The sequence below is a fragment of the Nannobrachium achirus genome (assembly GCF_963921795.1).
Source record: "Nannobrachium achirus genome assembly, chromosome: 6".
Classification (NCBI taxonomy): domain Eukaryota; kingdom Metazoa; phylum Chordata; class Actinopteri; order Myctophiformes; family Myctophidae; genus Nannobrachium; species Nannobrachium achirus.
In genome coordinates this window covers 58,027,424-58,053,331 of record NC_137815.1, presented here as the reverse complement: position 1 = coordinate 58,053,331, position 25,908 = coordinate 58,027,424, and the positions used below count along the sequence as shown (strand labels likewise).

The following is a 25,908-nucleotide window of genomic DNA, read 5'->3' as shown; positions in this document are numbered from 1 at the left end:
TATTATCCTTCTCTCCACTCTACTAAACCCATTGGAAATGCATTGGGTGCTTAAAGTTAAACATTTTTATTTTTTTATATTTATACTACAAAACATTTCAAAACCAAAAATACAAGCACACGTGTCCTCAGTAAGCTGAACACATAAAAATTTGAATGGTGTTGAAAGGTGTAAGCGTTTAAGAGATGAAGCGCGCCAAAGTTTTGAGGAGATACACATATAGCTATAAATAAATAATGAAGATAACATACGTGTGCTCGCCTTCCAGGCGAGCCCACAATAAGAGATGTAGCATAAGAAGACTTTTTTCATCAAATTGAGTCTTAAAATGTGATTTTAACTGTTGTGTTATGGCTGTGCCCTTCGGGCTGGACTGAGCAGTTGAGTTGAGAGAGAATTGTAAGGATTTTATAGCAAGAGATTTCTTGAGCTGAAACATGGTGTTAAGTTATTCAATACATTTCTGAATGAGAACAACATTTGAGTAGGCAGCGTTATCGTTGCTGAAATGTGTTTTAATGCATTGCTCGTCTTTGATATGGCCTACAAAACATAAGATCACATTAGATTACATGCTCTATTCAAGGCAAGCTAATAAAGGCATAAATTACTATTTTTGAACTTGCCCCACTTACTTGTTAGCTTGACAGCCCATGACTTTAGACTATTACATAACTCAGTCATAAAACCTTTAAACTGGGCAAAAAACGTGTTACACAATATCTCTGCACAACAACAATGACCATCATTGTTAGAAAAAAATACACTTTTGTTGTAGGCTAGCCTATAGTGAAGGTGGTTGAGTGGAACACCAACCCATTTATCTATCTGTATGATGCTCTCTTTCCTTATTACTACTTTTACAACTAGGTTTATGAGGTTACTATGGCCTGTAAATGACAGTAATGGACTGTTATTGAGAAACCCAATGAATTAGCCTTCTGAGGTCAAATAAGGATAGAAGTTGCAGCATGTCAGGTGATCACATTGGTAATCGAATTCATAAAAATAAAATAACAAATATTTATCTGACCTCACCAGCACTCACAGCCAAGCTACCTGTTGCATCACATTTCACTTATTTCATTTTTGATTTGCAGTATTTTAGGCCTATCTAGCTGGGTCCCTCCCCCTAAGGCTTCCGGGCTGTCCTATCAAATCACTGACTTTCTACGTTACATAATTAGGGTTCATGCGCTCATGCTCTTTCTGGGGGTCGAAATAAAGAGAAACGGAATCTTAACGGTCGCTCTTTTTCCACCAAGCAGGGGAGACGTTGCTTCTCAGTAGGGGTAAAGTTGCTTTTAATTTATAGCTTTGCGATTGTGTTAAGCTGTGCGATATCGACCTTGACATTGCAACGGGCGCATGATAGTTGGACAAGTTTTAAACTGTCACTCTAATTTAAAGCAGAGTGTCTTGGTCCAATAGCGCCTGCAGATAATGTAACTATAACCACCACGGACGTGATATAATTGCTAAGGCTTCGATAATTAGAGCTTTGGTAATCTAGCGTTTATAATAGGCTTAATAGCCTGTTTAAATGAACGATTGCTTTAAGTTATTTCTGCACGTATAGTGTATGTAGTCTGTTGTTCATGAGCTGTCAACTGTCAGTAACCGCTTCGTGGATCCGATTGGTCAACCTGACTTGAACTGTCAGATCATTGTGTGATTGGCTGCGGCGCAGCCTGCATATGAGGACAGCGCGTCCCCACCAAGGGTCACTTTTCAATGTGTAAATATGGAGCATAGGCCTACAATGCATGTCTTAAAGAAAGATTGATAACTAGTACAGTAGGCTACGCATGCACATGTGAATTACCAGTGGTGAAAAAATACTCACACGTTTTACTATTTAAGTATCAATATTGCAATTATGTAAAAATTCCTTGAGTTAAAGACAAGCATTGTAAAATGTAGGCTACTTAAAGCACCAAAAGTAGAAGTAGCCTTCTCATTGTGCAGAATAACCTATTTCAAGTTCAAATGTGTAAAAAATCTTTTGAAAATAGCCAATATGTATAGGCTATTATAGGGTTGAAGTGGTTATGTTTTGTAATAATAATCAAAATCTATAAAGTTACTAGTAACTAAAGTTTTCAAATAAATGTAGTGGAGTAGAAGTACAATAGCCTATTTGGATCCGAGATGTAGTGGAGTAGAAGTAACCTCAATATTGTTATTACCGGTAAGTACAGTACTTAAGTATACTTATACTATATGTACTAGTCTAGTTACATTACACCACTGTGAATTAAATGTGCAAAGTATTACAGTGCGTAATAGTTTCCTTGGTGTGTGCGTTGTGCTCCTCCAGAACATTGTGAGAACTTCAGAGGATGAAGATCGCAGTGATTGGTCAGAGCCTCTTTGGCCAGGAGGTGTACAAGGAGCTGAGGAGAGACGGCCACGAAATCGTGGGGGTTTTCACCATACCTGACAAGGATGGCAAGGCAGACCCACTGGGTGAGAGTCTGAGACCAGTCCTGATAGCGATGAGCTAAATCGTCTGAGGTTTTGGACAAGGTTGACGCCCACTCGTGGCTTGGGAGCTACTTTAGTTCAGTGTCGTTTAAGTGTAGCAACATTTTCACAGACTTTATTAGACTGTTTATTTTCTATTTTATTTACACGTCGCCCACTTCCACTGTGCTTTCTGCAGAGACGCGCATTTAACATAGAATGACAGACAAATAAAATGCAGTAGGCCTACTATGCAGGGAAAAAGGAGGAAAATACTAACGCAAGTGACTGTGGGGGGCGTCAACCTTGTCCAAAACCTCAGCCGATTTAGCTCCTCGCATCCTGATAGCCCTGATACATGGCTGGCATATAGTGGTCAATCATGATGACCGTCTCGTGATCCAAGGCTAAGTCCAGTCATGACGACATCAATAAGTGTGACAAGTTTTACTATCACCTGTCTGACAATTTTGAAGTTCAAACAGAGTTGAAGTCCACTAGACTTTGCTGGAACTATACTTCTCAATAGTTTTGACTGTACCAGCAAAGAGTAAAGTATCGTCAAAGTTATGTGTTAGAGTGAATTATTTGACTTGCATTGTACACAGACTGCACTATACGAATCCTTACATCAGCTGGAACCACCTTTATTGCAGTTCCTGGTTTCTGCCATTTCTATTATTTCTGTTATCAAAGTAAACTTGGTTGTGGATGTTTGACAAGAGTTCAAGCTGCAGTCATTTTATTACCCGGATCCTGCTCTCTCCTTACCATGATCCCGATTCCCAAGACATCACAGACCTTTATAAATGTGTCTTTGGCTTTGCTGAGGGTTCTATGCTATATCTGATGCAATTCTTGTAAAATAGACATCTAACATAAACTGGTAATATATAATAGGTGGATGTGTGCCGCTTGTAACCAATTCATTACAGGAGTAGAAGGCTGAAAAGAGACAGATAGGAAAATGAGCAGTACAGGTGCGCTTCCTTCCACTGGACCATTTCCTAAGCAGTGTGTGTGCTCAACTCAATGAGTTGAAGAAAGGAGCCACACCAAGTTGGAAATGGAGGCACTCCAAAATAAGGGATGCAAGACTAGCCTAATAATTAGACGCAGCCTAATAAAAACAATGCATAACCGATCCTCTGTCTTGCATACCTTATTTTGGAGTGCTGCCACTTCCACCTTGGTGTGGCTCCTTTCTTTAAAGAGACACAGCTAGCTGATGTCAAGGGAAGTTGTGGAACTTCTGTAAAGTAGCCATAAGGCATATAGACTGCCATACTCCTTTACCTATATAGTCATGTATTTATACTGATATGTAATTTCCCTCTTCAAACAGCCGCAGAAGCCGAAAAGGATGGCATCGCTGTCTTCAAATTCCCTCGCTGGCGACTAAAGGGTCAGGCTATCCCAGAGGTGGTTGCGCAGTACAAGGCAACGGGCGCAGAGCTCAATGTCCTGCCCTTCTGTTCCCAGTTCATCCCCATGGAGGTCATCGACCACCCGAAGCACGGCTCTATCATTTACCACCCCTCCCTGCTACCTCTCCACCGGGGGGCCTCCGCCATAAACTGGTGAGCTACTGGCACTTACAGCTGCACCTGTGATGGTTCAGCAGATGGCAGCGACATGAGAAGGTTTCACACAATAGTGCCATCTCATGTGGGTAACTTTCAACTGAGTGATTACATGTATTTATTTTAGCTATGATAAAGGTGCAGACTATTAAAGAGGTACAGATAATGATAATTCTTTATTCAAATGGTATTGGAGAAAGTTTGCACATTAACAATGTTGATGATGCTAGACTCAGTTGCCCTATTTATACTATTTTCAAGGGAAATGTATATTTTTGTTGGCCTGGCTGAATCATAGTAACAGTTTAAATTTGCATATCCTTTAAATGCATCAGCTACACTACAGTACGTACATTATCAGTTCATTCTTTCAACCCTCTGCCCACACAGGACCCTGATCCATGGTGACAAAAAAGGCGGGTTCACAGTGTTCTGGGCTGATGATGGGCTGGACACTGGACCAATCCTGTTGCAGAGGGAGTGTGATGTCGAGCCCGATGACACTGTCAACACCATCTACAAGAGGTTCCTCTTCCCCGAGGGAGTCAAAGGCACTGTAAGTCTTCTGAATGCTGATGGAGGATGCAATATTGTTCTAATTAAACGTTGTAAAAAAACATGCTGTTCTAAATGAAGATTAATGTGTGTCAAATAAAGCACACATACATATGTCATATGAGTCGGCAGGTGGAACAAGTTATTGATCTTCAGCGTCTGACTGTACTGTCAAGATATTCATAGTCTGCCTGCTCTGTTAGTAACCTCTATCTTAATTTCCCAACACAACAAACACTGTAATAACAAAGTCCATAAAGATTGTGTTAACACTGCATGATGAAACTATAAATAGGGGGTGTGATGACACACCATGGTCAGGCGATGTTTCATGAGACAAATTCAAACCAAAGTAATTATGGCTGGCTTCCACAAAATACAATATAAATGTTCCAGTGAGTGCAGTTCCAGTCAATGAGTTATTACCTTGTTTACATTCACTGTTTTTGAGGGGAATTGTTTCCTTGACAATGAAACAATAATATTGTCGTTGTCGGGTGGAAACCTCGTATCTCCAAGTTTCAAACGTGTACGCCGTCGCACAAAAGTAGTGAAAATAGCAGATCTACAAGCACACAACGCCTCGCGGTGCGAGGCATTGTGTGCTTGTAGATCGGCTGTTTCCACTAGTTTAAATAATTTTTAAAATGATAAATGCAAAACAAACAGTTTTGGACATACAAGGTTTACACCCGACAACGACGATATGTCTTTTGGGGGGGGTTGTTTCCAGGTGGATGCTGTACGTCTTATAGCGGAAGGGAAAGCTCCAAGGATCGTCCAGCCCACGGAGGGAGCAACATATGAGTGCATACAGAAAAAGGACAATTCAAAGGTAAGATAGGGTCGGATCTACGTACACAGCTGCTTGTCACTGATATATTTCTGTGTATTTTGGTCTGATTGTTGCTGACTCATGGTCAGCTTCTCCTGTGAAATGGCTCGTGTGATTATGAGACCTGTTTTGTCTGGCACATCTACTGTACAATCCTATGCCTCATCTGATTTAAAAAGCTTTATTGCCATTGTCAACTAGTCAGTATTTTCCCTGACGTGAGGGTCTACATTTCATCAATACATTGTGTACCTCTTTACAGCTAAATACGTTTATGACAGATTCTTATGGCTTTGACTATTGACAGATCGACTGGAACCAGACCGCTCAGGCCATCCACAACTGGATCAGAGGCAACGACAAAGTGCCTGGTGCATGGGCAGAGGTTGACGGACAGGTACATGTTTGTTTATTATATTCACATTAACAAATGTTTGATTGGCTTAAATAAGGTATTGCGTATTGTGAATCCTCATCCTCCTAGTATTTGAGTCTCTCTAGTGTCGTTTGCTATTATATTTGTTCAAGTACACAACAGCGTTGCCAAACATTTTAAGATCACAACAGTAGTATATGTAAATTCCATTTAAGGGGGAATTCTCACTTAAAATGCACTCTGCTGTGTCTCTTCTCCCATAGAAAGTGACTTTCTATGGCTCAACTTTAGTTGACAATGGCACCACAGCAAACGGACAACCTCTGGAGATCCCAGGAGCCAGTCGTCCTGGCATCGTCACCAAGGCGGGCCTGGTTCTCTTTGGCAACGATGGCAAGACTGTAAGTAGAAGGCAACGTGCACACCACTTGGCTTTACTGCATGTCTTCCCAAAGAAATGGTTAATTCCCACTCATACTAATAAGTCCTGTAACGGGCTGGGGACCTGTTATTGACAGGTGAAAACGGGCGGAAAATATACTATTATAAGTTTGCGGGTATGGGGACGGGCGACATTTTATTGTGAGACTCACACAACACACAACCACAGCACGCATATAAACAAAGTAACACGGCTCTTCTTCACTGCTGCGTGAAGTGCGTCCTATGTTTTTATAGCAAGGCTGGTCTCAACAAACACTGAGGACAGCGTACGGGGCAGATCGATTGCGTGCCATTTGGAAGCATGCACGCACATCTGTAGGCTATTTACTTTACTGCAGGTAATCCTTTGCGGGTAGCGGGCGGGCAACGGTTCTGTTTTTTGACGGGCGGGGCGGGTCTGGTTTAGATTTTTATATAATTGCGGGTAGCGGGTCGATCTGCTGTTCTGATTATTGACGGGTGGGTTGTCAAAATCGGACCTGTGCAGGACTCTGCTACTAACCACCTCTGCATTGCTTTATTCCTTCTAAGTCAGCTATCCCCACCGATGACCCAGGAGTAGGATTACAATTGCATTATAAAACAAAACGTGAGACACCAGAGGGTTATTGAAAAAAGTCATTACCTCACCTCAGACTTTAACTACAGTACTATAGTGCTGTGCTACAAAAAGGTATACACCTCTGAGTGTTGTGTGGGAGAGACACCCTTTATAAACTGAATATTGCTAATTGAGAATGAAAAGATTCACTTTTTTTTCTTCCCTCAAACAATGTTGGAACTAAATAAGTTCTGAAGCTGTCAGTTCAGAGTACTGTCTTCAGTCCAGTCAGTAGTTTGGACAGGGGTAGAAAAGCAGTTGACATTGAAGAGTGGAAGATTAAATAAAGGAACACTGAATGGAACCATGTAGAATTTCATTTGTGTATGAAGAATTAAGCATAATTGTAATAATGCATCAGCTGCAGGTTTACAATGGATAAATTATAAACAGCAATTGTTCTTAACTTTTTAAATGTACAAACTAATGAGGCAGGGAAGAGGGAAGAAAGTCATAACAGTGCTTGACTGTTGCACTAGAGCATGCTTAAGCCTGCCGCTAAAGTATATACTTGCATGGACAATAAAATGAAATACACCATTGAAGAGTAAAGCATGTTCTTTTGAGTTTGCAACAGCCAATTTTCAGATTGCTGGAGACAACTATGACAACTTTCCTCATAATCTTTTCATTTACTTTTTTTGTTGTTGTGTGTGACCATGGCACTATATATATTCATTACCTCCATAGCATACTTGCAGTGTCGCCTGTTTGATACAAAATCTGCACTTGACCCAAAGATATGTTATTGCACCTACTTTTCCATTAGGGCACGGTCACACTGAAGGAAATATGTCAAGGGAACCCATTGCCATATAACTTATTTCCAGATTTACTATGGATGGCTGGCAGTTTTAACAGACAGACCAATGCCATGAACCATTTGCATGTGCTTGTTCATCAACAGCCTCTCAGTAAATGACTCATCACAGTCCATACATTTGTAGGGACTCTTCCCGATGTGTTTTGCAAAGATGTGGTTTCTCATTGTTGTACCTCTATTAAATGACCTCAGGCAGACATGGCACCTAAAAGGCTTCTCTCCTGTGTGAGTTCTTTCATGGTCTGTCAGGTGGCCCCTCTTTTTAAAACCTTTCCCACAAAATTTGCACTGAAAGGGCCTCTCTCCTGTGTGCACTTTCATGTGAGTGCGCAGCATGCTCTGGCAACTCATATGTTTACCACATATCAGACAGTCAAAGTTCCCCTTGGTTTGATGCGTCACGAGGTGGCCCTGAAGCAAATCTCGTTGAGTGAAAATATGATTGCATATATGGCAGCGGTAAAAGTTAATGTTTAACTTCTTGGCTTCAGAAGCGCTGGGGTCTTCTGCCGAGGAGTGGTTAGGCTCACGTTTGTCTTGAGCCTGTGTGCTGCTCTCCAGTTGCTGTACTGTTCTGATAAGTTCTTTTGTCAAAGCGTCCCCCTCATCGCTATCCTCCCTCCATGGTTGCCTCTCATTTCCCCTGGCCGGGAGCTCTTCCTTCTCCTCCTCTTCTTCCTTAATCTGGCCTGGGTCTTTCTGTCCCACACTGGGGTTGCTGTCCTGATCGCCATGCTGCTTCTTGGGGTACATTTCCTCTGTTGATGTGGGTACAGATAGTTTCTGGCAGTCTGTAACGGCACAAATAAACATGTGTTACCACTGGCCTGTGCAGCAGGGGTATTCAACTAAATTGTTCAGGGGGCCACATTGTCAGAAACCCAATGTGCCGGGGGCCGGACTAACGGTCCCGGCTAATGTCCAAAAAAGCATTTATTCTTTTCATGTATTAAAAACAAAATACAAAGATTTTTTTTGGAGACACTTGACTTGAATATGATTGAGGATTACTGTGATTAATAGGTCAGCTAACATTTCATATCACACAAACCATACCCATTTCACTAGCCCCCCAAAAAAACTAATTTGGATTTTATTTTTATTTATTTTTGTATTTTTATTTTTTGACAATGTCCTCAGTAGGCGACACAAACCTTTACATAATCGCCACGTTAAGAGGATATCAAACAGTAACCTTTTCACAGCAGCCATTTTGACATGGACAAATGTTTTTGTGACAAGACTTGGCCTTGTCCGTGGCAAATTCTAGATTTTGTTTTTACACACCCTTATAATGTTCTTATTTTGATCATAAGACCAAATACTGAATGTCAGTCTCCAGGTTTTCTTCAGAATATGTATGACACTTAGTTACTACAACATTATGGCATATTAGGAGTCCAACTAGTAATAGTGGTTCTCAAATGTTTTGTTTGCAAGGACCACCTTAACTCTGACAGAGTTCAAATGTGAACACTTAAATTTGAACACTCTCAATTACAGTTCTGTTATGGTCATTCAGGTCTATCTCTTCATGTGTTTCTGGTAATAGTATTGTCCACTCATTGTGTATGCATGTCCGTGGCAAAACAATATACCGGTATATATTTTGACAAAAATGTCCACCACAAGCCAATATGGCGATGACCCCTGTGTTTGATTTAGGTGTTGCTGTGTGGCAGGTTGCCAGCATGTAGTTAACTGTACAGGATCTGTTCAGGACAGGTGCACATTAGTACATGAGCCAGACCACCAATGACAATCGAACAGATGGACCATTTCTAGTTGCTATTTTCTTCTTCCTATATATGTCCACATTATTTATTGGCATGATAGCCCTTGCAGACTGGCAGCTTAGTGATGGTTATCATGCGTTGAATAATTGCACCCCTAATAGCAGAAACCCGAGGACTGTGTATAGCACATGTTTGGTGTTATGAGGCTTGTTGACTCCTTGTGGACTACTCAGGTTGCCTAAATCAATTCAATATGTTCTTAAGATATTGGAGAACTGAAATAATAGTATTATTGTTTGCCAAAATAAAATCTGAAGCTGTAATAACCTTATTTTCTTTATTCTGCATAGGCGAAAATCACAAAATACAAGTTTTTGTTGTGTATCTATTCACATTAGAGTAGCTAGGTGATAAGTACATTCTTTTAGACACCAGATTCAAAATCTCACAAATCTTTTCTTTCTTCAGGTACCAGACTTGTGACTGTAGCCCTTATAGTTTTGGATATATGCTCATTTTCATTATGCTAGGCTTGATCTGTGCCACTAGATGGAGCCAACCCCTCTGTGTTCAGGAATTCACACATGGTCGGAGCAAGAAAAATATCCCCTCATGGTTGTGTGAGCAGAAAATAACATTAGCAGAGGACTTTTGTGAATCTGCTCTTTTACTTGAAGCTATGACAAAGTGGCATTTAACAAATGCTTAAAGTGAGCACAAATTCTCAGGTGAGCTCCTCTCTTCATACAAAGTAAACTGATTAGTCATGTTGGTAACGTTAGCTAGCTAGCATGGTCAGTCCTGTCATATCTAGCCAGCTAGCTATACTTGCTAGTTAAATCATGGCATGATGTTAAAGATGAATTACTTTATATTAGCTAGTTATGCTCATAAACCCATCATAGTTAACTACAAACAAGGTGGTGTTGCAGGCTGACAGAAAGCTCTTTGGCCACATGGTCCTAGCAGCAGAGAGCCGCCATCTCCAGATGAGTGAGGTCCTTTCCCATCCACTCGGGCCACTGCCATGGGCGCTTGCCAATGGAGACGGGACACTGAGGAAAACTAGCAAAGCCACTCTGGCCAGGGAGCTGGAGAAGCAAGTCCTACCAGCAGAGACCATCCCTGAGCCATCTGCTACCATCATCGATGGAATGAGTCTGGTTCAGAAGATGAAGGGCAATGAGCAGACCTTCGCTCAACTTGCAGACTCTGTCCTGACTCAAATCCTATACGAAGGAGCCAAAAGCCAAAGGATTGATGTGGTCTTCGATGTATATCGGGAGGACTCTATCAAGAACGCAGAGAGAGAGAATCGGGGGTGCAGCACAGGAATACAGTTCAGAAACATTGCACCAGGTCACCGGATACCGCAGTGGAGAAAGTTTCTCAGCAGCTCAGCCAATAAGACCAACCTCATTAGGTTCTTGGTGGCTGAGTTGAAGACACCAAAGCTGAGGCACAAGCTGCAAGACAAGCAGCTGTACGTCACCAGTGAGGCAAGCTGTTTGCTGATCACCAAGAATCAGTGGGAAGAGGTTGCAGGCCTGCAGTCGAACCAGGAAGAGGCTGACACAAGAATCATTCTGCATGCAGCCCATGCAGCAGAGGAAGGCTACAGTGCTGTTGTAGTAGCAGCTGAGGATACTGACGTGCTGTTGCTCTGCCTGGCATTCTCTGCTAATGTCTCCTGTCCCATCTTCCAGAAATGTGGAACAAAGAACCGAGTGAGGTATCTTGATATCACCAAGCTACGCCAGGGGCTGGGAGAAGGGGTCTGCAATGCTCTGATTGGCGTGCATGCATACACCGGCTGTGATACTGTGAGTGCCTTTGCAGGCTGTGGGAAGCTTCGAGCATTGAAGCTTCTCACAAAATCAGTGCACTTCCAAGAAGTGTTCCTTGAGCTGGGACAGTCCTGGGAGTTATCCACTGACCTGTTCAAGAGGCTGCAAGCTTTCACCTGCAAACTCTACTCAGCAACCGCGACTACAGAGGACATCAACACAGCCCGCTACCAGCTTTTCTGCGCGCGGCGTGGGGAGCTTGAATCTAGCCAGCTACCACCATGTGAGGACTGCCTCTTCATGCATGCTATGCGTGCCAACTACCAGGCTGGCATCTGGAGAGGAAGTCTCCAGCAACATCCTCAAGTTCCAAGCCCAGTTAAGCATGGATGGGCCAGAGATGATGCAGGTCAGCTCACTGTGGAATGGATGCGGGGATCTCCAGCACCTGAGGCAGTGCTACAGCTGCTGTCCTGTAAATGCAGTCGTAAATGCAAACTCCCGGAGTGCCAGTGCATGAGCAATGGCTTGAAATGTACCAACATGTGCAAGTTGCAAACATGTGACAACCAACCCCAAGAGGAGGACCATGACTGGTTGATCACCGATGCAGACCTGACCGACTCGGAAAGTGAGGACTGAGCAGGGGCTGAACCCTAATGCTTGAAATACTGTACACTACTAGTGTGCTGCTTCACATTCTTTGTCAGATTATAAGGATGTTAATCTTTAGTGTTCTTGTTCTTTGTTCTGATTATTAAATGTGCAAGACTTTTTTCGTGAGTATGTTGTCATTTTCATCCAATTCGAAAACATGTGCATCGCATAGTTATTAGGATCTGATTGTTGTATGGACATTCTGGCTAGAACAACATGCATATCTTCAAATGAGTGTATCTAAAGAAATATAAGGGATATAATGCAGAAGTCTGGCACCTAATGAAAGTTGAGACTTGTGGGATTTAGAATCTGGTGTCTAAAAGAATGTCAATATTACCTAGTTTTTCTGATGTGAATAAATACATAGAAGACATTTTTAATTCTTATTTCCACCTATGCATAATTGTATGAAAATGGGTTATAACAGCCACATATATGATCTGGGCAACCAATAATACAATTTTTTCAATTCTCTCATATCTTGAGAATATATTGGATTGATTTAGGCAGCCTGAATAGTCAACAAAAAGTCACCAAGTCCCATAATACCAAATATGTACTATACGCAGTTCTCAGGTTTCTGCTATAGGGATCCGTATATTCAAGCTGCCAGTCTGCAGTGGCTATCATGCCAAACTGTGAACTAGAGATGTGTAGCAAGTAAAAAAAACATATTAGGAATGGTCCATCTGTTCGATTGTCGGGGGTCGATTTTGGGGTCTTGGCTCATGGACTAATTGCACAACACCCACTACTTCAGCTGTGTTTACATGTAGCTGCTGTGAAAACAAGAGTCTATTGCATTTATTATTAAAATAATAATAATAATAATAATAATAAAAGGCTAACAAAGTAGGCATAGACCTAGTCTGACTCTGATTACAAGTCAAGTTGATGTCTTTCCCTTGTGATATTCCTGTTGTCTCTATGAATTGAGTAGCCTACAAAAGGACTCCCAATGTATTAAGCCATAGTTCTTTCTTGGGTTTAAATCCTATAGATCTTGTATCTGAAAGTATACTGTCCTGTGCCGTGTTTTACCAAAAAAAAAACTTCTAATAAAGTATATTCATTCAATCAATCAATCAAGTCTCTGGACATGCATGTCATACTGAAAAATATTTAAATAATATATTAACCCAAATAAGTAGGCCTATATAGGCCTACCCCATCTCGGTCACACACTGTACTAGTAATTTGTCATGAAGACGTTTCATTGTTGTGACTTCTCCAGGACATAAACGATTTAGCCCTAAAATGTCGCATGTTTTAGCAGGCCTTGCTGACAGCTGTCAAGTCCAGTATAGCGTTGCTAGTCGCGCTGTTACACTTTAATTAGTGACTCATCGAAGTCGGTAACTGCAGTGGTCGCTGTTTTGTCAGTTTACTTGACAAAATTGGCGGCCGAGAGATGGATGATGGATCTCTCTCTCTCAACTACATTCGGTGCGCTCAACAAGCGAGTTTCAGTTTACCAACATTTCAAAACAGCCAAGAACCGGATTGGACTTTTTTTCCCCCACCATTTTAGATAATGGGGAAACCGACATGATGTGACCCGACGGTAACTTTGACAAATAAAAAAAGTAAACGGCAACACCCACCTGCGACACAGAAATCGATAGGTCAATTGTGTTAGTGTAAACGCGTGTCGAAACTGCGACTCAAGCGCTTTATTCTAGGTCTAGGATGTATAGGTAGATGCACAGACCTGCTCTCTTCAGTCTTATCTCTGGTTGGTAGACGAGGTCCAGCAGCTTCTGCAATCTTTGGTTCTCCACCTTTGTCCGCTGCATTTCTTCATGATAGTCAATTATTGTTTTCTGTACAAACCCTAGCTCTGGTCCATCGCTTTCACCTCCCGCATTGCTCCCGGTGAAGCTCTGACAGACCCGTCGGGAAACGCATGGACTCGAGATTGTCGGCCCCGCCGAGCGCTCAATACTAGTGAAAATAAACAAAACCGTTTCACTACTCACCAAACCAAAGGTAGTTTTGCGTTGTTGAAAGTCTATTCTCCGCGGTGGTAAACCTCTCAGCACCCCACCTACTCTGTAAAATACATTATTTTTGTCATGAAATAAAACGCACACACCTCAGGCCACCTAGCGGCCACCGCAGATACAATGGTTCACAACCCGGAAATAAGCGGCGGTCGAGTTGGATGCACTTTATTTCATGCCAAAAATAATGTATTTTACAGAGTAGGTGGGGTGCTGAGGGGTTCACCACCGCGGAGAATAGACTTTCAACAGCGCAAAACGACCTTTGGTTTGGTGAGTAGTGAAACGGTTTTGTTTATTTTCACTAGTATTGAGCGCTCGGCGGGGCCGACAATCTCGAGTCCATGCGTTTCCCGACGGGTCTGTCAGAGCTTCACCGGGAGCAATGCGGGAGGTGAAAGCGATGGACCAGAGCTATACAAACCCAAATATCTCAATGGCAGCTGTAGTTAGTCGTTGTGTAAGAAACACGTTGAATGACTGTAGTGTGTCAGTAGCCATTCTGCACGGAAAAGATACTCTGAAAAGGGCAACACATGAGTTAAAGCCTCTGGTTTTAGAATGTGTATGCATGCAACACATTTGCTACAAGAAACTGAATATTAAAAAAAATACCAAATACTGACACCTAGTGGGCATGGGTTGTACTTGCAGACTGCAGTTGCTATGCCTAGATAGTATACTGTCACTGGAACTCTGAATGGATGAATGAATTAGTGAAGATGTGTACTTTATACTTCTATCAATAAATATAAATGTACAATGAATTTATTATGTACGAATAATACACTACACATATTGCCAACGAATATCAAAAATTAGATATATGATTAGCCAATTCATAATACGCTGTCACATAACCGCCACCGCACTAGTGAATGTGATGTGTCAATCAGTCCATGTCTTTTTAACATAAAATAATACAATTAGTTAAGTTTAATAATAATAATTGAACTAACCAATAATAACTTAAAGTGATGGGCAGGAAACTGAACATTCCTGGTCTACAGATTATGTATGAGCACACAGGTTAATCAATTGAGGTCAGCATTGTATTAGGCATGGGCATTGTATTTTTTCCTTAGTTATAGGAACAGGCTATTTTTAATTACACTATAGTAATCGGTAGCTGTGTTTGACTGTCCTATATTTTACAATTCTCAAGACGAGAAAACACATTGCATGCACTAATGTATCATCTCTCTTTCTCTTTGTTCTGTCTCCCTCTCCCTCTCTGTTTGGGTGCTGCCGATGTGCAGCTTTTAGTGAAGAACCTGCAGTTTGAGGATGGGAAGATGATCGCAGCATCACAGTACTTCCGCTCTGGGGGAAGTGCTGCTGTGGAGCTCACAGAGGAGGAGAAGACGTTCGCTGAACAGATGAGGGTAGGTATTCTGTCCCTTCTAGGCCACCCTTAAAACAGTCTGCAATGGCACAGAATTAAATTGAAAACATTTATTTTGCGTGAAATTAAACGATACATTTGTATTCCACAAATAGTAGTTTTGCAAGAAACATGTTGCTGTAGCCAATTTGTGCAGAACAAAAGCCACCATCTCTCCTGTTCACTTCATGTGGTGTGTTCTTACAGACTGTTTGGCAGAGCATTCTGACTAATGTTGCCCAGATCGAGGACTCCACCGATTTCTTTAAGTCTGGTGCGGCCTCCATGGATGTCGTCAGGTACAAAATTGTATTTTAAATGAGATTCATCTCAAAATGACCACATCCCTCTCTTTTTTTTCTAAGATGAACATATCCTTAGGCTACCTGGTTTTTGTATCATATCCTACCTTCATTCTCTACTCACTTCTATTATATTTCCCTGACTATCACATATCCTTTCATCTACCGTCTCTCATATATTCCCACCTTCCTCCATTCATTCCACTTTCCAAACTTTCCTGGTTCTCTTTCTTCCTGATATTTAGTATCTTATAATCCTTTTAGACACCTTATTACTGTATATGTCTTCATCACAATATAATACGGTTATGTTCCCTCACATTCCTTTGGAACACTTTTGTGTTCCCCTACGTTATTCTTTTTTTTTTTTTTTTTTATCCATCTAGATATCGTTATTATTCATGTGTATCTTCTTGTTCTTGTTTTATTATTAGTATTTCCCCTTTCATAGGCAATATTGTTTGGGCTCTGTAACAGCTCTGATCCATACACCAGTACTTGTGTATCTTTGGTGATGTTATTGTTCTATGAATAGGGTCTTATCCAGATTGACTTACAGTACAATCTTTCTACACCCAGGGAATAACAGTCTCATGCTTTTAATGGGTAAAATACAAGTGAACAAAAATCTTTAACCCTCTTTCTTTCTTTCTTTCTTTCTTTCTTTCTTTCTTTCTTTCCCTCTTCTTCTCTGTGTGTAGACTGGTGGAGGAGGTGAAGCTGCGGGCCAGCACTTGCCAGCTGCAAAACGAGGATGTCTACATGAACACGACCTTCAAGGACTTCATCCAGATGTGCGTCAGAAAGCTGCGTGGAGAGGACGATGAGGAGGAGCTGGTCGTAGACTATGTCAGTTTGTTGTCATACACATTAAAAGATAATTCCAGTGTATTTCAGTGCAACATAAAGCTAATCTATTGGACAACCTAAAACCTATATTATATAACATATCGTGATTGTCGGGTGGAAACCTTGTATGTCCAAAACCTTTTGTTTTGCATTTATCATTTTAAAAATGATATAAACTAGTGAAAACAGCTGATCTACAAGCACACAACGCCTCGCACTGTGAGGCGTTGTGTGCTTTTAGATCTGCTGTTTCCTCTACCTTTGTGTGACGGCCTTGTATGATGAAGCAGGGCTTTACCTTGTGAAAAAACGTACAAATGTGAAACTTGGAGATACGAGGTTTCTGCCCGACAGTGACAATATACAATATACAACCAATACTGTGAAACATATCGAATACAGTGCATATCAATGGTCCTTGACAATTATACAAATGCCAAGTTTGAAGCCAACCTATACACTCACAGCATGTCACAAAGCAACACCTTGCGAGCTTGTAGATCTGCTATTTTTGCCAAATGTTTGGCTATTTTGATATTCCCAAAATAGGGACACTAGGGTGCAAGTGGTATAGCCTGCTTTCCTTTCCAATGGAAACACAAACCATCAAGTTGTGATTTTATCCTTTAAATCACAGGACATATTGTTTGTCTGTAACTACCACTACAATATGCATCATCTGCATTTGTGTCTCTATTTTATCTGCGGGATAAATACTTCTTCAGGTGGAGAAGAATATCAACAACATGACCATCAAGATGCCCCACCAATGCTTCATCAATGGAGAGTTTGTTGACGCAGAGGGAGGAAAGACCTATAAGAGCATCAACCCCACAGATGGCACGGTAGGAATACAGAGACATACAGCACACATCAATACACACAGAGAGAAAGAGAGTAAAGTGCCATTCCCAATGGGCACGATAACTATAAAGATAACTATAACTTTCACCATTATAATTATTTTATTGTTGGTGTGAACACTGCCATCCACTTGGCTTAGAACGATTTTAAAACTATATTTCTATAGTTATTGTTATAGTTATAGTTATAGTGGTCACTACTATAGTTATAGTTATAGTGGTTATAGTGGTTACTACAGAATATCGTCGTTGTCGGGTGGAAACCTTGTATGTCCAAAACCGTTTGTTTTGTATTTATCATTTTAAAAATGATTTAAACTAGTTAAAACACTTTTCACTACTTTTGTGCAACGGCCTTGTATGATGAAGCAGGGCTTTACTTTGTGAAAAAACATACACATTTGAAACTTGGAGATACAAGGTTTCTTCCCGACAGTGATGATATGCTGCAATGTACTGTGTATTTCTTTGTCTGTAGTTTGCCCACCAGAGGGTGCTATGTTGTAACAATGCACACCTCTAGATTGCCTATATCAGTGGTTGTCAAACCTAATTTCAAGGACCCCCATAACTCTCAGTTACAGACGTGTAAGGGTCAATTTGGATTCCCCTCAAGCAACCCTAACCCCTTTGAGAACCACTGGCCTATGTGAAGCATTCTCAGTGGGATTATGTTCCTTTAGTGTTGATCAAGCTCAAGCTGTTCCCCTTCCAATTTTCTGTCTTTTGTCTCTAGGCTATTTGTGAGGTGTCTCTGGCCCAGGTCAGTGATGTGGACAAGGCTGTGGCAGCTGCTAAGGAGGCCTTTGAGGAGGGAGAATGGGGCAAGATGAACCCCAGAGACAGAGGCAGACTCATCTACAAGTCAGTCCTTTAGAAATATCACTGTTACGGGGGCACGGTGGTGCAGTGGTTAGCGCTTTGCCTCACAGCTAGAAGGTCCTGGGTTCGATTCCCGCCGGGGGACGCTGTGGGTGCTGGGGGTGTGTTTCTCCCTCCGCGTCATCAGCGCCCACACCCTAGGTGGGGTCGGCGGTAGGGCCTTTCTGTGTGGAGTTTGCATGTTCTCCCTGTGTCTCCTAGGGTTGATACCCTCACAAAAACATGCAGTAATCCTGGTCTCAATAATGCCTCCCCCTGGCCAGCTGGGGCGCCTGATGGAGGGGAAAGGAACTGGTTGGAATAATGTGTTCCTTCCACGCGCTACGTCCATCCCGTGGAAATCCCCCCTGTCAGGTGAAAAGAAACAACTTGGACTACTCATGCATTGAAGGAAGCATGAGGTCAGTCCGTTGCCTCCCCAGGTGCGGCAGAGGGAGAGCAGAGCCCAGGATTACATAGGCAATTGGCACTGGGTGAAAAAATGGGTTGCAAAATCGTGGGATAAAAATTATGAAAAAAAAGAAAAGAAATGTCACTGTTACATTGGTCCTCCTAATTCTCTGTCTGTTCTTGTCAAAACACATTCATCAGACCAAATGCCTGCCCTCAACAAATTATTTATTTGACCAAATGAATTATTAACGAAGGAACATTTGGCTTATGCTAGTAGTTTCCCACTTTGCAAATCCAAAAATGTATTTGCATTCAAGGATTTCCAGCATGTCAGTGCTTGAAAAGTATGTATGTCCATGTCAAGAAAGTTGAGTTTATATGAAAAGTAATTCCAAACTGAAATTCAGGCAGTACTACTTGTTAACCAGTAGGTCAACACCAGGGTCTAATGTTTCAATGGAAGATTTTGTGAGAATAACCACTGCAGATGTGCTAGTTAAGTTATATTGTACTAACAAACAGAATGGTTTAATTTATGTTTTATCAATTAAAATGAGTACAGGATTGTGGTTGTAGATACAGTATTCTCAAATTTTGATATAATACATTATTTTCAGTTGCATCCGGGGAAGAGTCCTTTAGGAAAACCCTAGCGAAACGTTACTGTAAGGAAATCTATTTGTAGTAAATTATGATACCACCCTGACATCTCCGCTCATAGGCTGGCTGACCTGATGGAGCAGCACCAAGAGGAGTTGGCTACCATTGAATCCATCGACTCCGGAGCCGTCTACACCCTGGCCCTGAAAACTCACGTTGGAATGTCCATCCAAACCTTCCGCTACTTTGCCGGATGGTGCGACAAGATTCAGGTCAGAATCACAAGCCCTATACACTTGACTTGTATGACAATAGCGAAAAAGCTGTTCTACAAGCTTACAACGTGTTGCATCGCACACGTTTGTGCTTGTAGATCTGCCCTTTACACTATTCTTTTGCCAGTTGAGCCACATTTGGCTTCTGTTTGTGATTTGTGATATGAATGGGAGTGACGGACACTAAGATTATCTATCCTCCTTGACAGGGCTGCACCATCCCCATCAACCAGGCCAGACCCAATCGTAACCTCACCTTCACCAAGAAGGAACCTATTGGGTGAGAGCGGGGCAGGTGGAAGCTATGGATCTATCCAAAAATAATACATTACAAACCCCAAAACGTACAGATGTTAGGCATTGCAGATATGTGTTTGCCAGTTTCTGAATGAGTGAATTCTTCTCCCCTGTCAGAGTGTGTGCCATTGTGATTCCCTGGAACTACCCCCTGATGATGCTGGCGTGGAAGACTGCAGCCTGTCTGGCAGCTGGAAACACAGTAGTCCTTAAACCTGCTCAGGTCAGCAACCGCAGACAAAATGGAAATTTAAATAGCATTTTCCAGGCCTGAACATTTTTAAAATACCATTTAAAGAATTAAAACACTCAAAATCATCATGGTAATTCTTTGGGGGGGTTTTATTGTCAGTTTCTTATGGAAAGGCAGGAAGAATGATACGGCAGGGAATGGAAAATGAATGAGCTACGGCATTTCTCTGAATATTGTAATACAGCAAGTGTGACTCATTTTGGCAAGAAAGCAAAGGAAAAGTAATGGGGATTCTTTGGAATTTATTTTGTAAAAAGGAGTGGGATCCCTACTTGGTGTATCACATTCACCTCATACCAACTGAAATGAAAAGGTTCATGTTAAGACTTTAAAACATAAACATTGCTATAGATTGAGTTGTATCCATGTGCCTGTAGGTGACGCCACTGACTGCTGTGAAGTTTGCTGAGTTAGCAGCGAGGGCAGGGTTCCCCAAAGGAGTGATTAATATTCTTCCTGGAGCAGGTAGGAGTACATACACATAGGGCTGTCACAATTATTACATAATCGTCTAATCGCAATTATTTGACATAACCGTGATTATTTTTCATAATCGTCATAATCGTGTCCATGTTGAAAAATGTTCATATAATATATGTTTTAAAGTAAAAAACAAAAACACAATTAAATCGTTAATCACAATTATTTGAGTGACAATTAATCGTCATGTAAAATGTCATAATCGTGACAGCCCTACATATACAAAGAATACACATATACACATAAAACAAACACAGGCATGCGTACATGCACTGCACGCACGCACACTCTCTGTCTCTCTCAGAGAGAGATAGATAGAGAAATAGAGAGATAGATAGATCGGTAGATGGATTGTACAGAGCTTCTGTCATTAATCTGTATTTCTTTGTCCACCAGGATCTCTTGTGGGTCAGCGTCTGTCAGACCACCCGGACGTACGCAAGCTGGGCTTCACTGGCTCCACGGAAATTGGAAAACATATCATGAAGAGGTGAGAGACTGAATGTCTCAATACAAATAAACATGACACTCTCATTCTAAGCATTGTACACTCCCATCCTAAGCATTTGTGTGTGTGTGTGTGTGTGTGTGTGCGTGTGCGTGTGCGTGTGTGTGCGTGCGCGTGTTGTCTTTTCACTCCAAAGCTGTGCAGTCAGTAACGTGAAGAAAGTATCTTTGGAACTGGGGGGGAAATCACCCCTCATCATCTTCAGTGACTGTGACATGGACAAGGCTGTTCGCATGGTTAGTGCATTTAGTTTGCAAGGTTAGTTACTCCTGAATGCTCTACATTCGCGTTGAGTTTCATTTGAGTTATGTGTGTCTTGCAGGGTATGAGCTCAGTGTTCTTCAACAAGGGAGAGAACTGCATTGCGGCCGGCAGACTGTTTGTAGAGGACAGCATTCATGACCAGTTTGTGCAGAGAGTGGTACGTTTCTCAGTAGCCTCCTAGGTTTATCTCAGATGCTCAGAAAAGTGTACATTTCTTTACGTAGTTATATCACAACTTAAGAGACTGTGTAGAGCAGGGGTCTTCAACAGGGAGTCTGGGACCCCTGGGGGGTCCTCAAAGTTACTACAGGGGGTCCTCCAAATCTTTTTGTGTTAGAAACTTGTTTTTTCCCCCCTTTTTTATATTAACCACTTGAACCCTAGCTTCCATATTCTGAAAACCTTAGCCAAAAATAGCAGATCTCACAATAGCAGAAGCTCACAACGCCTCTTGTAGATCGGCTATTTTTGGCAAAGAGTTTTAGAGGGGGAAAAGAGCAGACTAAGTACAGTGAAAAGTCAAGTTTATTAAGTATTGACGGTTCAAGTGGTTAAATATCTGAAAACCTACCGGTACATTAACATGAATCCAAAATACACTGATGATCGTGCTGTCAAACAATGAAACTATATGGAATCTATGATAAGGTTGTGGGGGGGTCCCTGCTTCATCTCTCTCTCAACCAAGGGGTCCTTGGCCTGAAAACGTTGAAGACCCGTGGTGTAGAGGTTGTAAAAAACGTCTGTTTCCTGCCATATGCTCATTTTGACATATTTTTCTGTCAGGTTGAGGAGATTAAGAAGATGAAGATAGGTGACCCCCTTGACCGCTCCACAGACCATGGCCCTCAGAACCACAAAGCTCATCTGGACAAGCTGGTGGAGTATTGTGAGACGGGGGTGAAGGAGGGGGCAACCCTGGTACGGGGAGGCAAGCAGCTGGACCGACCAGGTGAGGCACATTCCATCACTGAATATTACTACTATCACTACCAGCGATACTGCTATTGACACTAATATTGTTAATATTTAATTATATACTTGATGCTAGTAAGACGCCTCAGGGCGACATGCGACCTCGCCCTAAAGGGCCATCTGGCCAGTGATGTATATCGGACCAGTTACCCATATATGGAGACCCCTGGTACCCATACGTATATGGAGATCCATATACTGTATATGGTACATCACTTTTATGCCCATACATGGAGATCCCTGTCTGAACCAGCCACACAGATATGGGCTATCTTCCTCCATATATGGGCATTCCCATATGAAGTCCTGTTAGATATGCGCTTAATATTGATGACATCAGCGATCTCCATATATGGGCATAACAGGGATTATGTTAGAGTGGTTCCCATGACATCACAACATACAATCCCTTTTATGCCCATACATGGAGATCCCTATCTGAACCAGCCACACAGATATGGGCCATGTCTTGGCCATCTGGCCAGTGATGATATCGATGACATCAGGGATCTTCATATATGGGCATAAAAGGGATTCTGGGGAATACCCATATATGGACTTTTACATAGGTGATGTCACCTGTGATATCACCTGTGATGTCACAGTGATGAACCACAGTGTCAGGCATGAGCTTCAGAGATACACGGATACGTGGACAAGATGTGCCGGTTTTCATAGTTAACTGCGACCTATGGTCGCAAAACATATTTTGCAATAACTTTCCAGAATAAATAATGTGAATAAATAAAAATGTTTTGAAAAGCTATAATTGGTCAGTCTCTCTCTCTTTTAACGCATATGAAAAATATGGGAATTGAACTGTGTTCGACTAGAACGAAATAACACGGTTAGAGCCATTCTTTAGTCTTTAGAGTAGTTTAGTTGTGTGTCTGCGTCTGCATGTTTTCTGTGCTTGTCTATGCTTTAACACCTATTTCCCGACTGTGCCTCCAGGTTTCTTCTTTGAGCCCACCCTCTTCATTGATGTGCAGGACCACATGTACATCGCTATAGAGGAGTCTTTTGGCCCTGTCATGATCATCTCTAAGTTCAAGAGTGGGTGAGTGGAAAGCCAGGAAGCCCAAAGCGTCCGTAATTCAGTCCAACATTGACCTAATACATATTTGTTGAATCGCTTCAGAGCACCACTGCACAAAATCCTCAACTATTGGCCCATGCTCAGTGTTTACTATCTCATCCTTCCTCGTTTCCTTCTTTCCCCAAAGTGACGTGGATGATGTCTTGAGGAGGGCCAATGCCACAGAGTACGGTCTGGCGTCAGGTGTGTTTACACGGGACATCAGCAAAGCCCTGTATGTCAGTGAGAAGCTCAATGCCGGCACAGTGTTCGTCAACACTTACAACAAGACTGACGTGGCCTCACCTTTCGGAGGCTTCAAGCAGTCCGGCTTTGGCAAGGACCTGGGTAAGCTATGCCACTATGTACAGTACAAGTAACTGGTATGCTGAAAAAAGATTTGTAGGGAGAAGTATATTGTATTTTGTGTTTTAAAGTACTTTCATTGCACTTTGCTTTAGCTTTTGCTGAAGACCTTTTATTTATTTTATTTTTTATTTTTTTTTCAAATACAGTAATTCCCTATTTTACCCAGTAAGCGTTGAAAGCTTGATCTTCTTACTGTTTAGTTTGGTAGCACGCCCAGTGCTTGTTGACCTTCTGGTAGCATCACTTGTAAGGAATGTAATGAATCTATGGTGTTTCATTCCTTCACTTACTCCAATAGGACAAGAGGCACTCAACGAATACCTGAAGACCAAGGCTGTGACCATTGAGTACTAATTCCAAGACCCGAAGAAGACTTAAGTCGACTCAAATTCATACTTAGGCGATGTGTTGTGGGACACGTCCCAGACACAAATTATGCACATTTGTATTCGTTCAGCAAAATGGCTATGGCTGCCTGTTTTAACGAGCAAATACATTTGGCTTAGCTTGGCTTCTGTTAGAAACACTAACTGTCACTGAACTATACATTTTCACCCCAAAAAACAACTGGAACCTGTCATCTCAGCCTGTCAATACATTTCTGTTGTTGTCGGGCAGAAACCTCTTAACCTCATATAGTTTTTCTGTAAATCACTGCCCTACTTTGCCACACAAAAGTTGCAAAAATAGCCAATTTAGACAGGAACATTCACGTCAAAGTAGATTTAACCATTTATTGCATAAATGGAATACAGTTATTCTTGGCGTTTAAAGGGCTCCGCGTTCGGAGATGTTTCCTGAATTTTGTGCATGCTTTTTGAGCATGCTAAGCAAAACCAGGGAACGCTAAGCAATACCCCCCATAGGGATACAATAGCAGAACAATAGCAATACATTGACGTGTAACTTAGTCAAAATCACAGTATTTGAGATTAACAATACATGAACTTAATCAGACAATCACAAGTATTTGAGCTTAGCCAGACTGATCGTGCAAAGGTGGAGGCTGGGGTGGAGGAGGAGGCAGCTAGCAGCGAATGATTCCGAAGCTTCTGAACCAAGCATAGGTATTTTTAAAGGGGCCTTCCCTACTGAGTGGGCGCTTTGATTGGAGTATGACAGTGTGAAGTAATGACCAGCAGATATGAGAATGCATGAGAACAGAGCCGACTGACAGCTGACTAAGAGGTTTCCACTTGACAGCAACCATAAGCCATGTCAATAGAGTTGTTGCCCTTCCTTCACCTGTGACTACTGATAGTAATGTTTGCTTTTGAATGTTTTTTAATCTGTTGACCACGTGAAATAATGGTCTTTTTTAAAGCTTCATTGTAATTATTAGTATATGTGTTTTGTCCTTAACTATGCAAATAGACACGTTTCTATGTCCACGGACTGACTACTAAGACTGTTTTGTAATCAATATAACTGACTCACAAGAATAATTTAAATAAATTGTATACATTTTCTAGTTTTGCTACTGTAGGTCAGCATACTTTTATGAAATATAACATTTCCAACAGATTCTTTTTACTCACTCACAGTTTATGGAAAATACAACCACCTTTCCACTTTAAGTATGTACAAATTGATTTTAGCTGATATTTGGAAACAGAATATGCACCATTTCTGATGACATTTCTAAAATTCACAAGATAAAATAACTTCAAAGCAAAAACTTGATATACCATTCATTCCGCTTTGCTAAACATTCACTGCTGTATACAAGTATTTTAATGTGATATTGGGTTACGATGAAAGGTCTGAACACTATCAACTCTTCCTTGGACATTTTCCTTTCTTTTGGTGTACTGTATTCATAGTGGTCAGGAGTAGTGTGTGTGATTACCTGAATGACTAATAGGATACATGACACCTAGCTCTTCCATGAGAAACAGTTATCTATGGCAAAACACAACAACAAAAGTAACCGCAAATTGGTGAATTACAGCAGAATGAGAGAGGAGTGCAGTTATGCTTCTTGCAATCAAAGAGATGGATTACAGCAGAAAGTGACCAACCATAAGGGAACATAGGCCTATAGCAGAGTCCTGTTAAACAACATAGGTTATAGCCGTTTTTATACAACGCCATGTTTATAGCCCGCCTTGTGTGCAATAGTTCCAACCACTAAGAATGGACCAAGATGCAAACATATAGCTACATTAGATCTATTCTAGTGATTTTAAAATTGAATTATTGGCTGTTGAGATTTCAATATGACATTTGCCCATAAATTGTATGGACAGATTGGACACCCATTCCCC

General features: G+C 41.5%; 3 protein-coding genes across 3 annotated transcripts in view; 1 reads left to right on the top strand and 2 right to left on the bottom strand.

Annotated features, from left to right (window-relative positions):
- cfap100 (cilia and flagella associated protein 100) overlaps window positions 1–3,721 on the bottom strand; it is a 95,618-nt gene extending 91,897 nt beyond the window's left edge. The window contains exon 1 of the mRNA XM_080728984.1: window positions 3,628–3,721. The gene's annotated coding sequence lies outside the window, so the exon portion shown is untranslated. The remainder of the gene's footprint in view (window positions 1–3,627) is intronic.
- aldh1l1 (aldehyde dehydrogenase 1 family, member L1) lies at window positions 1,153–25,319 on the top strand. The gene is made up of 23 exons (XM_080728983.1): window positions 1,153–1,292; window positions 2,321–2,469; window positions 3,812–4,046; window positions 4,440–4,605; window positions 5,338–5,439; window positions 5,747–5,836; window positions 6,079–6,216; window positions 15,129–15,254; window positions 15,461–15,552; window positions 16,257–16,404; window positions 17,130–17,249; window positions 18,004–18,131; window positions 19,264–19,414; window positions 19,627–19,697; window positions 19,832–19,937; window positions 20,345–20,432; window positions 20,844–20,937; window positions 21,092–21,191; window positions 21,278–21,376; window positions 22,006–22,171; window positions 23,149–23,254; window positions 23,421–23,620; window positions 23,940–25,319. Exons 2-23 carry the CDS (start codon window positions 2,343–2,345, stop codon window positions 23,993–23,995), a joined length of 2,709 nt encoding a protein of 902 aa, XP_080585109.1. The 5' UTR covers window positions 1,153–1,292; window positions 2,321–2,342; the 3' UTR covers window positions 23,996–25,319.
- On the bottom strand, window positions 7,696–13,678 carry LOC308286350 (uncharacterized protein; the record flags this gene model as incomplete). Its single annotated transcript, XM_080727347.1, has 2 exons — window positions 13,578–13,678; window positions 7,696–8,474 (listed from the first exon to the last, which is right to left on the bottom strand). The coding sequence occupies exons 1-2, from the start codon at window positions 13,660–13,662 to the stop codon at window positions 7,696–7,698; spliced, it is 864 nt and encodes a 287-aa protein (XP_080583473.1). The 5' UTR covers window positions 13,663–13,678.
- Window positions 25,320–25,908: the final 589 nt, after the last annotated feature.